The 12,032-nt window shown below is 45.3% G+C and overlaps 1 protein-coding gene across 2 annotated transcripts in view; it reads left to right on the forward strand.

Moving 5' to 3' along the window:
* CUL1 (cullin 1) overlaps positions 1-12,032 on the forward strand; it is a 3,347,782-nt gene that overhangs the window by 2,669,671 nt on the left and 666,079 nt on the right. For both annotated transcript variants that reach the window (XM_044064870.1, XM_044064871.1), the window contains exon 17: positions 363-455. In XM_044064870.1, coding sequence (XP_043920805.1) covers positions 363-455 — 93 coding nt within the window. The remainder of the gene's footprint in view (positions 1-362; positions 456-12,032) is intronic.

The raw sequence follows: 12,032 nt of genomic DNA on the forward strand, positions 1-12,032 counted from the left end.
TCAAGAATAGATGAAGACTGACAACACAGATGGAACATTATGGTAAGACATAACATATTTTTATCTGTTATGCACTGCATTGATGAGCATGTTTCTTTATTCAGTGATCTGATGACTGGGGGCTAGATGTCCTACAGTATTTTCTGTTAGAAACAATAATTTGTTTTTGACTGCTGTAGTCTTGCCCATTATGTACATCTTGGTTCTGTGTAACAAATGTGTTTTTTACCATTTGAAGTCATGCTTATATTTTGATGTTTTGGATTAACACCACTGTGTGGCATCATGACACAGACCATAAACAATGTTTTTGTAATGGGAGGACTATTTTATATTTAATAGAATCTTATTTTTGTTTTTAGGCATCTACATTCCAGATGGCCATTTTGTTACAGTACAACACAGAAGATGCCTACACTGTACAGCAGTTAACAGATAGTACACAGATAAAAATGGTATGTATTCATGGCAGTTTTCTAGTGTACAATTTTGTGACTCTTCAGCAGACAGTACCGAGAAATGCATTTGTGTACTAGATCGCTACATGAAACAATAATTTGGTCACTTAAAATAATAACAATCATGGATATGGTTGTACTGTACTGTACACAATATAGAAAAACTTTCATTTTTTTTTTTTTTTAATTTTTGTGCAAGTTTCCAAGTTGACTGTTATATCCCATCTGAGAAGTAGGCTCTTATGTTCATAGGAGGTTACTAGGCTATTGGCCCTAGTGCCTTTATACGTCTAGCCATGTTATACCCTTGTTCCCTTACTAAGTTGAATGGTCTGCATTTGCAGCGCGAGTTTGTGATCAGCACTGACTGCCCTTATCCAAGAGGGACATATGTGACACTCCCCGGGATAAATTTATGGTCTTCCATCCAGTTGTCCAAGTTGCTCTTAAATAGGGTCATTGAGGAGCTCTGTTTTACGTGAATTGGGAGTTTGTTCCAGAGGAGTGGCAGTCTCTGGGAGACGTATCTATCTCTCCAGCATGTCCTGATGTTCTTCGTGTTTCACTGTTGCAGTCATCACATTCGGGTTATCCCTGCCAGGGTAGCCCTCTGCCGGCCTGAATACCAGAGGCTTAATATTTATGTGCCGTTGCTGTTGCTGCAGGACTGACATCAGGTCATCAGTAATATAAAGTAAGGCAGACGACTGCTATTACATCAGTATTTCTTGCCATGGAGCCGGAAGCAGAAGCAGTTCGCATGAGTGCCAGTCGGCTGCTACCTGAGTTTTGTCTTCCGAATTGAAGCTGAAGTCTTCTAAAGCTAATTACCCCATTGGGGATCCTTTAGTCTTTCACTAACCGATGTCAGAAAAATTTAACAATTGTCTCGCCTGTGGAATGCAAATACCACATCGAGACTTTCATTCTTACTGCGTCACTTGCTTAGGCCCAGACCACGATGTCCCCTGCTGTCGCTTCTGTGCTTTGTTCAATGTCAGATCTATATGTTGTCGGGCCCTTACTGTAGCTAGATATTTTTGCTTACAGTCCTTGAATTCCGATATGGTTTCGATAAGCCGTCCGACAGCAGATCTTACAAAAAAATCATAAAGATAAAGACAGAGGCAGACCATATAGGTCCCAACCTACCGACGTCGCTCCTGTTAAGCTAGTCGTCAGTTCTCCGGCCCTCAGTGAGGCACTTTCGCAGGTTCTGATGGGGCTCCCGCTTCTGTGGATTCACGGGCCGCTACTGAGACCCTTTTGGAGTCAGATATGTCGCAAAACTCTTCTTCAACTAAGGATCCTGCAGTCATATCTACCTTGGATGGGTCCGGAGCCTCTGAGCAGGCACCAGCTTACGAGGAAGTCCTTCGCACTACCTATTCTCAACACAAACTGACTTCTTTCGCGACTACTGTTATTTCAAAAACTACCAAGTTTCTTAGGCCCAGGTTACGAACCACACCCAAGACACCGACGGCCCAATCTCAGGCACCTGCTTCTTTCCCCTCAGTCTCAAATGCTTATTATGGCAGAAGACCTTATCTTGCTGATCAGGGGAAGCCAAGCTACCCCTTCCAAAAGGAAAAGAGATCTGTCCCCTGTAGTTTTGTCTGAAGAGGAGTCCGATGACTCTGATGCATCTGAGTATGAAGACATGCAATCCCTTCTCTGCTTATGAGGATTCTGATGCAGAGGATTCCATTCCTTCAGTCTCTCCCCCAGAGAATTTTTCCTTTGAGGGACCCCTTCACACCTTAAGGGAACATTTCCAGTGGGAAAGTCAGGACTACCCTCAGTGTAAAAAGAGACTCAGGGAATTCTTAGATCTTCCACAGCACAGACCCATGGCCATCCCCCCAGTCCTGGATGTTGTAGAGGATGTTTTCCTGGAATCCAGCTCGACTCCTGACACCCTCCCTCCTGCACCCAGAAAACCAGACAGGTATTACAAAGTCCCCTGACTCACAAATTTATTTTTAAAAATCCTACTGCTGACCCTGAGATAATTTCTCAAGGGCCTAAAGGAATTAAAGCAACCTCTGCTAAGAATCCCACCCCATCAGATAGGGATTCCCGTGCACACGACTGATGGGGTAAAAAAAAAATACACCTCAGCTACTCTTGCTATCAGAGCACTAAATTGTCAGTTCCATATGCTAGAATTTCAGCAACATACCGTAGAACTCCTCAAACAAAAAAATGTCTTCCTTTCCTGCTTGTGCAGAATCTAAAGAGTTAATGCATTCTGCAAGTCAAGTAATTAAACACACCTTGCACTGTAGTTTTGGCGCCCTAGAAGCTTCTTGCAGGGCAGCAGTCACCGGTTCTGTCCTTAGAAGGCATACATGGCTTAAGGAATAGCCTTTGCCAGACCATCTTGAATCTAAATTGTTGGATGCCCCCTTGCGCAAAGACAACTTATTTGGCACTAAGGCAGAAGAGGTCTTTAAAAGGATGGAAGAAAAAGCAAAATCTATGCAGACAGTTAACGATTTCTTACAGTTCAAGCCACCCAGGTTCAGGAGGCATTGTCCATCCAAGCACTGGTCCTTTCCTGCTCCCACCAGGTCAGTTCAGCCCAGACCCCAGGGAACCAGACCCCACAGACAGCAGCCACAGGAAATGCAGAGATCTAAGCAGTGGACTACCTCCACTTCAAAACCAGGGAGTTCTAAGCCACCCCTTTATGGTAAGAACTCGCAATGACTCTCCTCCCCCACCCCCTCACTCTGCCCACTTCCTCTTGCCCTTAGGAGGAAAACTCTCCTTTCATGCAAACACCTGGGTCACCATTACCAACGACCACTGGGTTCTCAAAATAGTGTCCCAGGGATACATATTTTCTTTCCACATCCTTCCAACCCCAAAAAGGTTTCCAGATCTACCTCAAAAACAGTGGTTAGAGGCCCAAAAGCAAGTCCTTTGCCTGCTCTCCGTGACAGCAGTAGAGCATGTTCCTGCAGAACAGAAAGGCCAAGGTTTCTACTCCAGACTTTTTCTGGTACCCAGGAAAGAGGGCAACTGGCTCCCCATCCTCTATCTATCCATTCCAAACACCTCCCTGGTGATCCCAAAATTCAAAATGCTCACCCTCCAGCAGCTGCTATGCATGCTATCCAAGGATGCTTGGCTAGCCACCCTAGACCTAAAGGATGCCTACCTCCACATTGCTATCAGGGAATCGTGCAGGAAATATCTCCGTTTCAGGGCAGGATCTCAGCATTTTCAGTTTTCTGCGCTTCCCTTTGGCTTATCTACTGCTCTCAGAGTTTTCACAAAATGTCTGGCTCTGGCCATTGCCTTTTGCAGACAAAGGGAATATCCAGATTTACCCATATTTAGACAACTGCCTAATTCAGGCAGACAGCCAGCAAAAGCTGCTCAAGCACCTGGCCTTTGTAAAGTCACTACTGATCTCCCTAGGGTACACAATCAACAAAAAGAAATCCAAACAGGTACCCACTCAAAGGATTATATTCCTGGGAGCAAGCCAGGACACAGCATCCCAGATGGTATTCCTTACACCAGAAAGCAAACCTTCCTGACAGCCTACTTCTCTCAACTAGCCAACAGACCCCAACTATCTGCAAGGAAAATCCTGCAAGCTCTGGGGTTCATGGCATCTTGCATTCTACTCCTTCCATATACCAGACTGCATATGAGGAAACTTCAGTGGTACCTAAAAAGCCTTTAGTGTCAGCACACTCAAGACCTGGAGACTCTTATACCTATACCTTGCCTCAGAAAAGATTTTCTTTGGACAACAGCATGCTTCCTCAACAAAGGATTACCTTTCTCACCCCCCCCCCCATGCCACCCAGACCCTCACCACAGACGCATCAGACTGTGCCTGGGGTGCACACCTGGACGCCAGGTGCATACAGGGCCAATGGAGTCCACAGCAAATCCATCTGCACATCAACCAAAAAGAGATATCATCTGTCCAGCACGCCTTGATAGATTTCAAGCCCCTTCTCTCCCCAGGGGCTCTCCTGATCAAAACAGGCAACACAACTGTGATATGGTATATCAAGAAGCAGGGAGGGACTCAGGCATACCCTCTGTGCAGGCTGGCCATGACCCTTTGGCATACAGCCTCAGCCATGCAACTCCACCTGTTAGCACAATTCCTACCGGGTTCTCTCAACTCTCTGATGGACCACTTATGCAGAAATATTCTGGACCAACACGAGTGGCAACTCAACAGAAGAACCTTCGCCGTAATAACTCAGAAATGGGGCACCCTGAAGGTTGACCTCTTTGCTTCCCACACCAACCATCAGCTCAGGAAGTTCTGCACCAGGGAGCATCACTGCTTGGCTTGGAAAGTGGATGCCCTGTCCTTCCCCTGGGTCAGTCTATCGGTTTATGCCTTTCCTCCACTGCCTCTCATCCCCAGGGTACTGTTCAAAATAAAGGAGGAAAAACCAAGAACAATTCTTATACCTCCAGACTGGCCTTGCCAACACTGGTACCCCTTGCTGCACAGCCTGTCCCCTCTGCCACCTTCACATCTCCCTCAGATTCCAAACCTCCTGACCCAGAGGGAAGGGGAATTCATGCATCCCCAATTGCAGACACTCAATTTGGCAGCTTGGCTTATTCCCTAACCCCCCATCAATCTGCCAACCTCAGCAAACAGGTTCTAGATGTTAGACGTGAAGCCAGATGCCCTAGCACTAAGAAGTCTTATGCTGACAAATAGAAAAGGTTCTGCACCTGGATTCAGGCTAAGGGAGCCAATACAGCACAGCCCTCCCTCTCATCCTGGGTTACTTAGCTGACCTGCTACACAGTGGACTCTCCTTTTCCTCTGTTAAAATTCATGCCTCTGCTATCTCTGCTCATTTTCCCACTGAACAGCCCTTCTGATCAAACAGTTCCTAAGAGGGGCTAGCAACTTGAGGCCACCCAAAAGAGCACCAACCCCAGCTTGGGACCTTAACTTTGTGTTGGAAAATCTCACCCCTCCCCCTTCAAACCAATTCATTCATTTGCCCACCTTTTTCCCCTAACGCACAGAACAAGGGGGAAAGGATCCTGGACTCTCTAGACGTGTCCAAAAAATATGTATAAGTGAGTCAAACCACCATGGTCCAGCCAAATAAATGTCCAAAATATGTATAAAAAGGCAAACATTTTATTGGAAAAAAGTTAGCGCTTTCGCAGGGTTACCGCTTCATCAGACCAAATGCAGAATGAAAGCAAAAACCACATATTTAAAAAAGCACTCAACCAATCAGTAAGAAACAAACCAGAACCAATTAAAAGCAAACATGATCTTACGTCATCTTCTGCCTAATAAGGCAGGCTTAAGGGAAGTGCCACTGTTAAGGCCTGGAAATTCATAAGCCCCTCGTAGAGATAATCCATTTCAGTTCACATAATTCAACAGTGTTATTAAAATTACCTCTTCTTTTGCTGGGATGCAACACTTGCAGAACCCAAAAGAAAAAGTACTATGTCCTGGAAAAAATAAGGAAAGATTAGCTAGAGCATTAGATATAACCTGATTGTGTATATTCCCTAAATGCTCAAGAATCCTTTCCCTGAGCTGACGTGTGGTCTTACCAATGTAAAAACCATTACAGGAACAGCATGTAGCAAGGTAAACTGTGTTTCTACTCACAAATCTAGGTGTAAAAATACATCCCCTGACAGGGTGTGTAAAACAAGGATCAGGAGAGATAGTCAGCCCCTAGATGTTCATCATGTTACACTGCTGCAGTCATTACACTTGGGTTATCCTGCCGTCAGGCGGTTCCCCAGTCGGCCTGAGTTCCAAAGTCTTGGTCCGGCGTCGGTTGCTGTCGCCTCCTCCCTGACGTCAGTGCGACAGGGGTATACAAGATGCAGCCGACGCCATTTCGTTCAGTCTTTTTTGCCGCGCGGTGCCCAAAGCAGAAGCAGTTTGCAAGTGCCGGTCGGCCAACTCCTGAGATTTTCATTCCGAATCCAGAACCGAAGTCTTCTACAAAGCTAAGTACCCCGTTGGGAAAACTTTTTCTTGCCTCAGACCGATGTCAGTAAAAGTTAATAACTGTATTTCTTGTGGGAAGCAAATACCTCATATGGATTTCCACTCCTATTGTATTCCATGCCTAGGCCCAGACCACGACGTCACTGGTTGTTGGTTTTGTGCTAGGTTTAACAAACGCACTAGTAAACGTCGGTTTGATTTTGCCCGACATTATTTTGGTAGAAAATTCAATTACACTATGCCGTCGGAACTTCCGATGACTGGATTACATAAAAAGCGCAAAGACAAGGACAGGCATCTGAGGCCCAAAACTGGCGACGAGGCCTCTTCTAGGCCGGTCGCCAGTTCTCCGGTTTTCAGCGAGATGCCTACGCAGCCCCTGATGACCGCATCCACAGAACCACAGACTGCCTCCGACTCCCACGTGGAGCTGGCTTGGGCCTACGAACACTCTATATTTTCAGCCTACCAAAACTAACCCTTCTGAGGGAACCGAAGTAGCTGAGCAATCCACAGCTTCAGAGGGTGTCTTCAGACCTACCCAGTTAACCATTAAACCCTCTCCTAAGTTTAAGGCCCCATTCAAAACAAAGAAACAGATACAGCATTCTCCAGGACAGGCTTCCATGCCTATGAAACAAATGCTCAAAATGGCCGAAGACCTAATCACCCTGATCAGGGGATCCCATCCCCCTCCTGATAAAAGGCCCAGACAGGATGCAGATTATGAATCTTCCGACCAGGTGTCCATTTCTTCAGATTCATCCTCAGACCTAGGATATTCCTTACCCCCTTATGAGAATTCAGAAGCTGAGGAATCTATTCCATCAGCCTCTCCACCTGAGGACTACTCCTTTGGGGGAGACCTTACATACCATGAGGGAGCATTTCCATTGGGAAGGCCAGGATTACTCAGGATCCAAGAAAAGGCTCGGAGACTTCCTTTTGTTGCCTCAACACAGACCCCTTGCTATTCCGCCAGTGTTAGATATTGTGGATGATGTGTACACTGAATCCAGCTTAAACCCTGACTCCTTACCTCCAGCCCCAGTTAAACCTGATAGATATTACAGAGTCCCTGACTCTCACAAATTTCTGTATAAAAGCCCTTTTGCTGACCCTGAAACTATTTCTCAGGGACCCAAAGGGATTAAGGCCTCATCAGCAAAATACCCGGTTCCCTCTGACAGAGATTCCAGAACATTAGGCAGATGGGGAAAGAAAGTATATACGTCTGCAACTTTAGCAATGAGAGCCTTAAATTGCCAGTTTCACATGCTAAAATATCAGCAATTTTTGATGTCTCAGTTGAAACAAAAGATGCTTCCAGATTCAGATCCTCCTAATTTTAAAGAAATGCAGGATTTATTGCATGCAGCTGAACAAGTGGGAAAACATACTTTGCAATGTGGGTTTGATTCCTTAGAGGCCTCCTGTAGAGCAGCAGTTACAGGCTCTGTCATTAGAAGGCATGCTTGGTTAAAGGAACATACATTACCAGATCATGTTAAGGCAAAATTATTGGACGCACCTTTGCAGCGGGATGTGTTGTTTGGAGTTAAGGCAGAGGAGGTATTAAAGATGATGGAGGATAAGGCAAAATCCATGCAAACGGTGAAGGATTTCTTACAGGTTCAGCCTCCTCGATTTGGCAGAAATTGGCCAACAAAGAATTGGTCCTTTCCAATCACAGACAGACTTCAAAGAGGCAGATACAGACGTCCAAGAGGTAGAGGTCAAACACAAGGTCCTTACAGGCCTCGACAATGGGGTACACCAGGCCAGAAAGAAGGGGAAGACAGGCCACAACCTTATAAAAAGCAGCGTCAATGACTTCCCACTACAGCTGCCAAACAGTTCTCTCTTGGCAGCCCCCTTAGGAGGAAAACTGGCACTTTTCTATCACAATTGGCTTTGCATCACCAAAGACAAATGGGTTCTCAACATTGTATCTCAAGGTTACAGCTTCCAATTTCACACTTTGCCAAGGTTAAAAGGAATGCCGAATCTGCCACCAAATCAATGGGCAGAGGCTCAAAAACAAATTACAGCACTCATGAACATGAGAGCCATTCAAAAGGTACCACCACAGGAGCAAGGACAAGGATTTTATTCAAGACTCTTTCTGGTTCTCAGGACAAAGCCTGGAGACCCATTCTGGATCTTTCTTCTCTAAACACTTACCTGGAAGTTCCGAAATTCAAAATGTTGACACTACAGCAGCTTCTTCCCATGCTGGGCAAGAAAGCTTGGCTCGTGACTTTGGACCTCAAGGAGGCATACCTGCATGTCCATATCAGACTAAACTGCAGAAGATACCTCAGATTTCTAGCTGGTTCAATACACTATCAATTCTCTGCACTGCCCGTTGGCTTATCTGCTGCACCCAGGGTCTTCACAAAGTGCCTGGCACCAGTAATTGCATTTTGCAGACAAAAAGAAATTCAAATTTATTCCATACCTGGACGACTGCCTGATTCAAGCAGAGAGCAAGGACTTTCTTCTAAAGCATCTGGCGTTCATAAAAAAGTTATTAAGTTGCCTGGGGTACACAGTAAACGAAATAAAATCAAAACTAGTGCCCTCTCAACAGATAATATTCCTGGGTGCCAGCTTGAATACAACGGCCCAGATGGCTTTTCTCACGCCAGACAAGCAAGGACAACTGACTCAGTACTTTCAATTGATGGCAACAAAGACCCAACTCCTTGCAAGAAAAATTCTGCAGGCCTTGAGCTACATGGCATCTTGCATACTACTAATTCCATATGCCAGACTGCATATGAGGAAACTACAATGGTACCTAAAGAGTGTATGGTCTCAACACTGTCAAAGTTTGGAAACCATTATACCACTAATTCTTTACTTTCAACAGGAGTTTCGATGGAGGGCTCAAGCTTGTCACCTCAACAACCTTTTACTCAACCCACAGCCAGGCAAACACTGACAACAGATGCATCGGATTACGCCTGGGAAGCACACATGGCAGGAAAATGTATTCAGGGCAAGTGTCCCACAGAGCAAAGGCATCTTCACATCAATCAAAAAGAGATGCTAGCTGTACAAAATGCACTTATAGCTTTCAAGGACCTGCTGCATCCAGGACAACTACTACTAAAGACAGACAACACCACAGTTATGTGGTACATAAACAAGCAAGGGGGCACGCACTCCTACCCCGTCTGCAGACAAGCCATGACCTTGTGGAACACAGCTCTAGACTACCAAGTTCCTCTGCAAGCACAATTCCTGCCAGGAAAGAAAAACACACTGGCAGACGACCCAAGCAGAAACATCATGGATCCCCACGAATGGGAATTAAATCCACAAGTATTCAGAATGATAACACAAAAATGGTGGAGCCCGGACATAGAGCTGTTTGCATCCCCAATGAATTGCCAGCTACAGAAATTCTACACAAGGAGTTACCATCCACAAGCATGGAAAGTGGATGCCCTCTCATTCAGCTGGAAAAACCTACAAGTATACGCTTTCCCTCCTTTACCTCTCCTTCCAAAGGTACTCATAAAAGCCAGGCAAGAAGAGCCAAAGATGATCCTGATTGCACCAGACTGGCCACGCCAGCACTGGTACCCAATCTTAAAGAACTTAGCACAAGAACCACCCTGGATTTTGCCTCAAATCCCACATTTGCTGACACAGCACAACAATCAGATACTTCACAGCCAGCTAAAGACCTTAAACCTAGCTGCATGGAAAATTCCTTAGTCAAGCAAGAAATGCCTGTCTCCAAAGCTGTTATGGATGTCATTCTGGAGGCCAGAAGGCCTAGCACCAGGAAAGCCTACTCTGATAAATGGAAGAGATTCTGTGCCTGGAACCAGGTGCACAGCCTTGATCCTCTTGTCCCAAACATTCCTCAGATACTTCAATATTTAACTGAGATGCTGGACAAGGGCCTCTCCTTCTCATCAATCAAGATCCACGCCTCAGCCATTTCTGCTCATTACAACACGGATCCACCAATTTTTTCTAATTCTTTGCTCAAACAGTACCTCAGAGGGGCTAAAAACATAAGACCGCCCTGTAGAGTACCTACCCCAACTTGGGACCTCAACTTTGTTTTGGAAAAATTAACTTTACCTCCTTTTGAGCCAGCTAACACAGCAGAATTAAAATACATATCTTGGAAAACTGCTCTGCTACTGGCAATAACATCAGCACGAAGAGTTTCAGATTACAGGCACTAATGGCAGTGGAACTTTTCCTCATTTTCCACCAGGACAGGGTATCTTTAAGAACTAACCCTACGTTTACGCCAAAGGTGGTATCAAGTGTGGCTCTAAACCAAACTATTAATTTGCCAACTTTCTATCCAAAACCACAGAACAAGGGGGAGAAACTACTACATTCTTTGGACATTCACAGGCAGTTATGCTTCTACTTGGACAAAACGAAAGCTTTCAGAAAATCTGAGCAATTATTGGTAGAATATGCTGCAGGAGCACAGGGCAAAGCCATTTCAAAATGGACCATTTCAAAATGGATAGGACATTGCATACGTTTCTGCTATTCTCACCGTGGGAAACCTTTACCTAGCAGCATTAGATCTCACTCCACCAGGGCAGCACCCACTTCAACTGCCTACCTCAGAGATATTTTGGAAGCAGCAATATGGAGTTCTGTGCATACCTTCACCAAGCATTACCATTTGCCTTTATACTACAAATCCAGAGCTGGCTTCGCCACTGCTGTGCTGCAGGGCCTTATAGCCACCCCTAATGCCTTATAGAACCAGCCTCCCTTCCTCAGCTTTGGGATTCCACCCAAGTGTAATGATTGCAACAGTGTAACACGATGAACATAGTACATTTTTGTACCTACAGTAAATGTAGATGTTAGAGTGTAAACACTGCTGCAGTCCAGGTTACCCTCCCTCCTTCCCCTCTTACTTGCTGGTACGTACCTATGCCTTCTACCCTTTACTACCTATGGGGAGTATTTGCTGGTAACTGAAAGTTGGTGTTTGCTTTTCTTATGTATGTTTTATTAGCAATTTGAATTGCCTACCTATTTGGGGGCACCTGACATCTGGGGCATGAAAAACTGAAGACAATGGTGTCTGCTGCATCTTATATACCCCTGTCGCACTGACGTCAGGGAGGAGGCGACAGCAACCGACGCTGGACCAAGACTTTGGAACTCAGGCAGACTGGGGAACCGCCTGATGACAGGATAACCCAAGTGTAATGACTGCAGCAGTGTTTACACTCGAACATCTACATTTATGGTAGGTATAAAACTGTACTTTTCCTTGACTGCCTCCACCCTTTTCCTCACCTTTGGGAATCAACCCAAAAACACGAAAAACATAGTACAGTTGTGTACACTTACCATAAATGTCGATGTTTGAGTGTATTCATTGTTGCAGTCCTGGTTTCCCTCCCTCCATCCCCCTCTTCTTTCTTCTCTTTCCTAACAAGGAATATATTGGTATTTATTTTCTGCTGGTGGGGTTCTTTCACCAGAACCTGCCTCCCACTTGGGGGCTCCTGACAAGTTAGGGCAAGAAAAACTGATTTAATTGTGTCTGCTGGCTTACTTTATACTATTGATGACCTGGC

The sequence above is a fragment of the Protopterus annectens genome, chromosome 3.part0 (genome assembly GCF_019279795.1).
Source record: "Protopterus annectens isolate FY-2018-M chromosome 3.part0, PAN1.0, whole genome shotgun sequence".
Taxonomy (NCBI): domain Eukaryota; kingdom Metazoa; phylum Chordata; order Ceratodontiformes; family Protopteridae; genus Protopterus; species Protopterus annectens.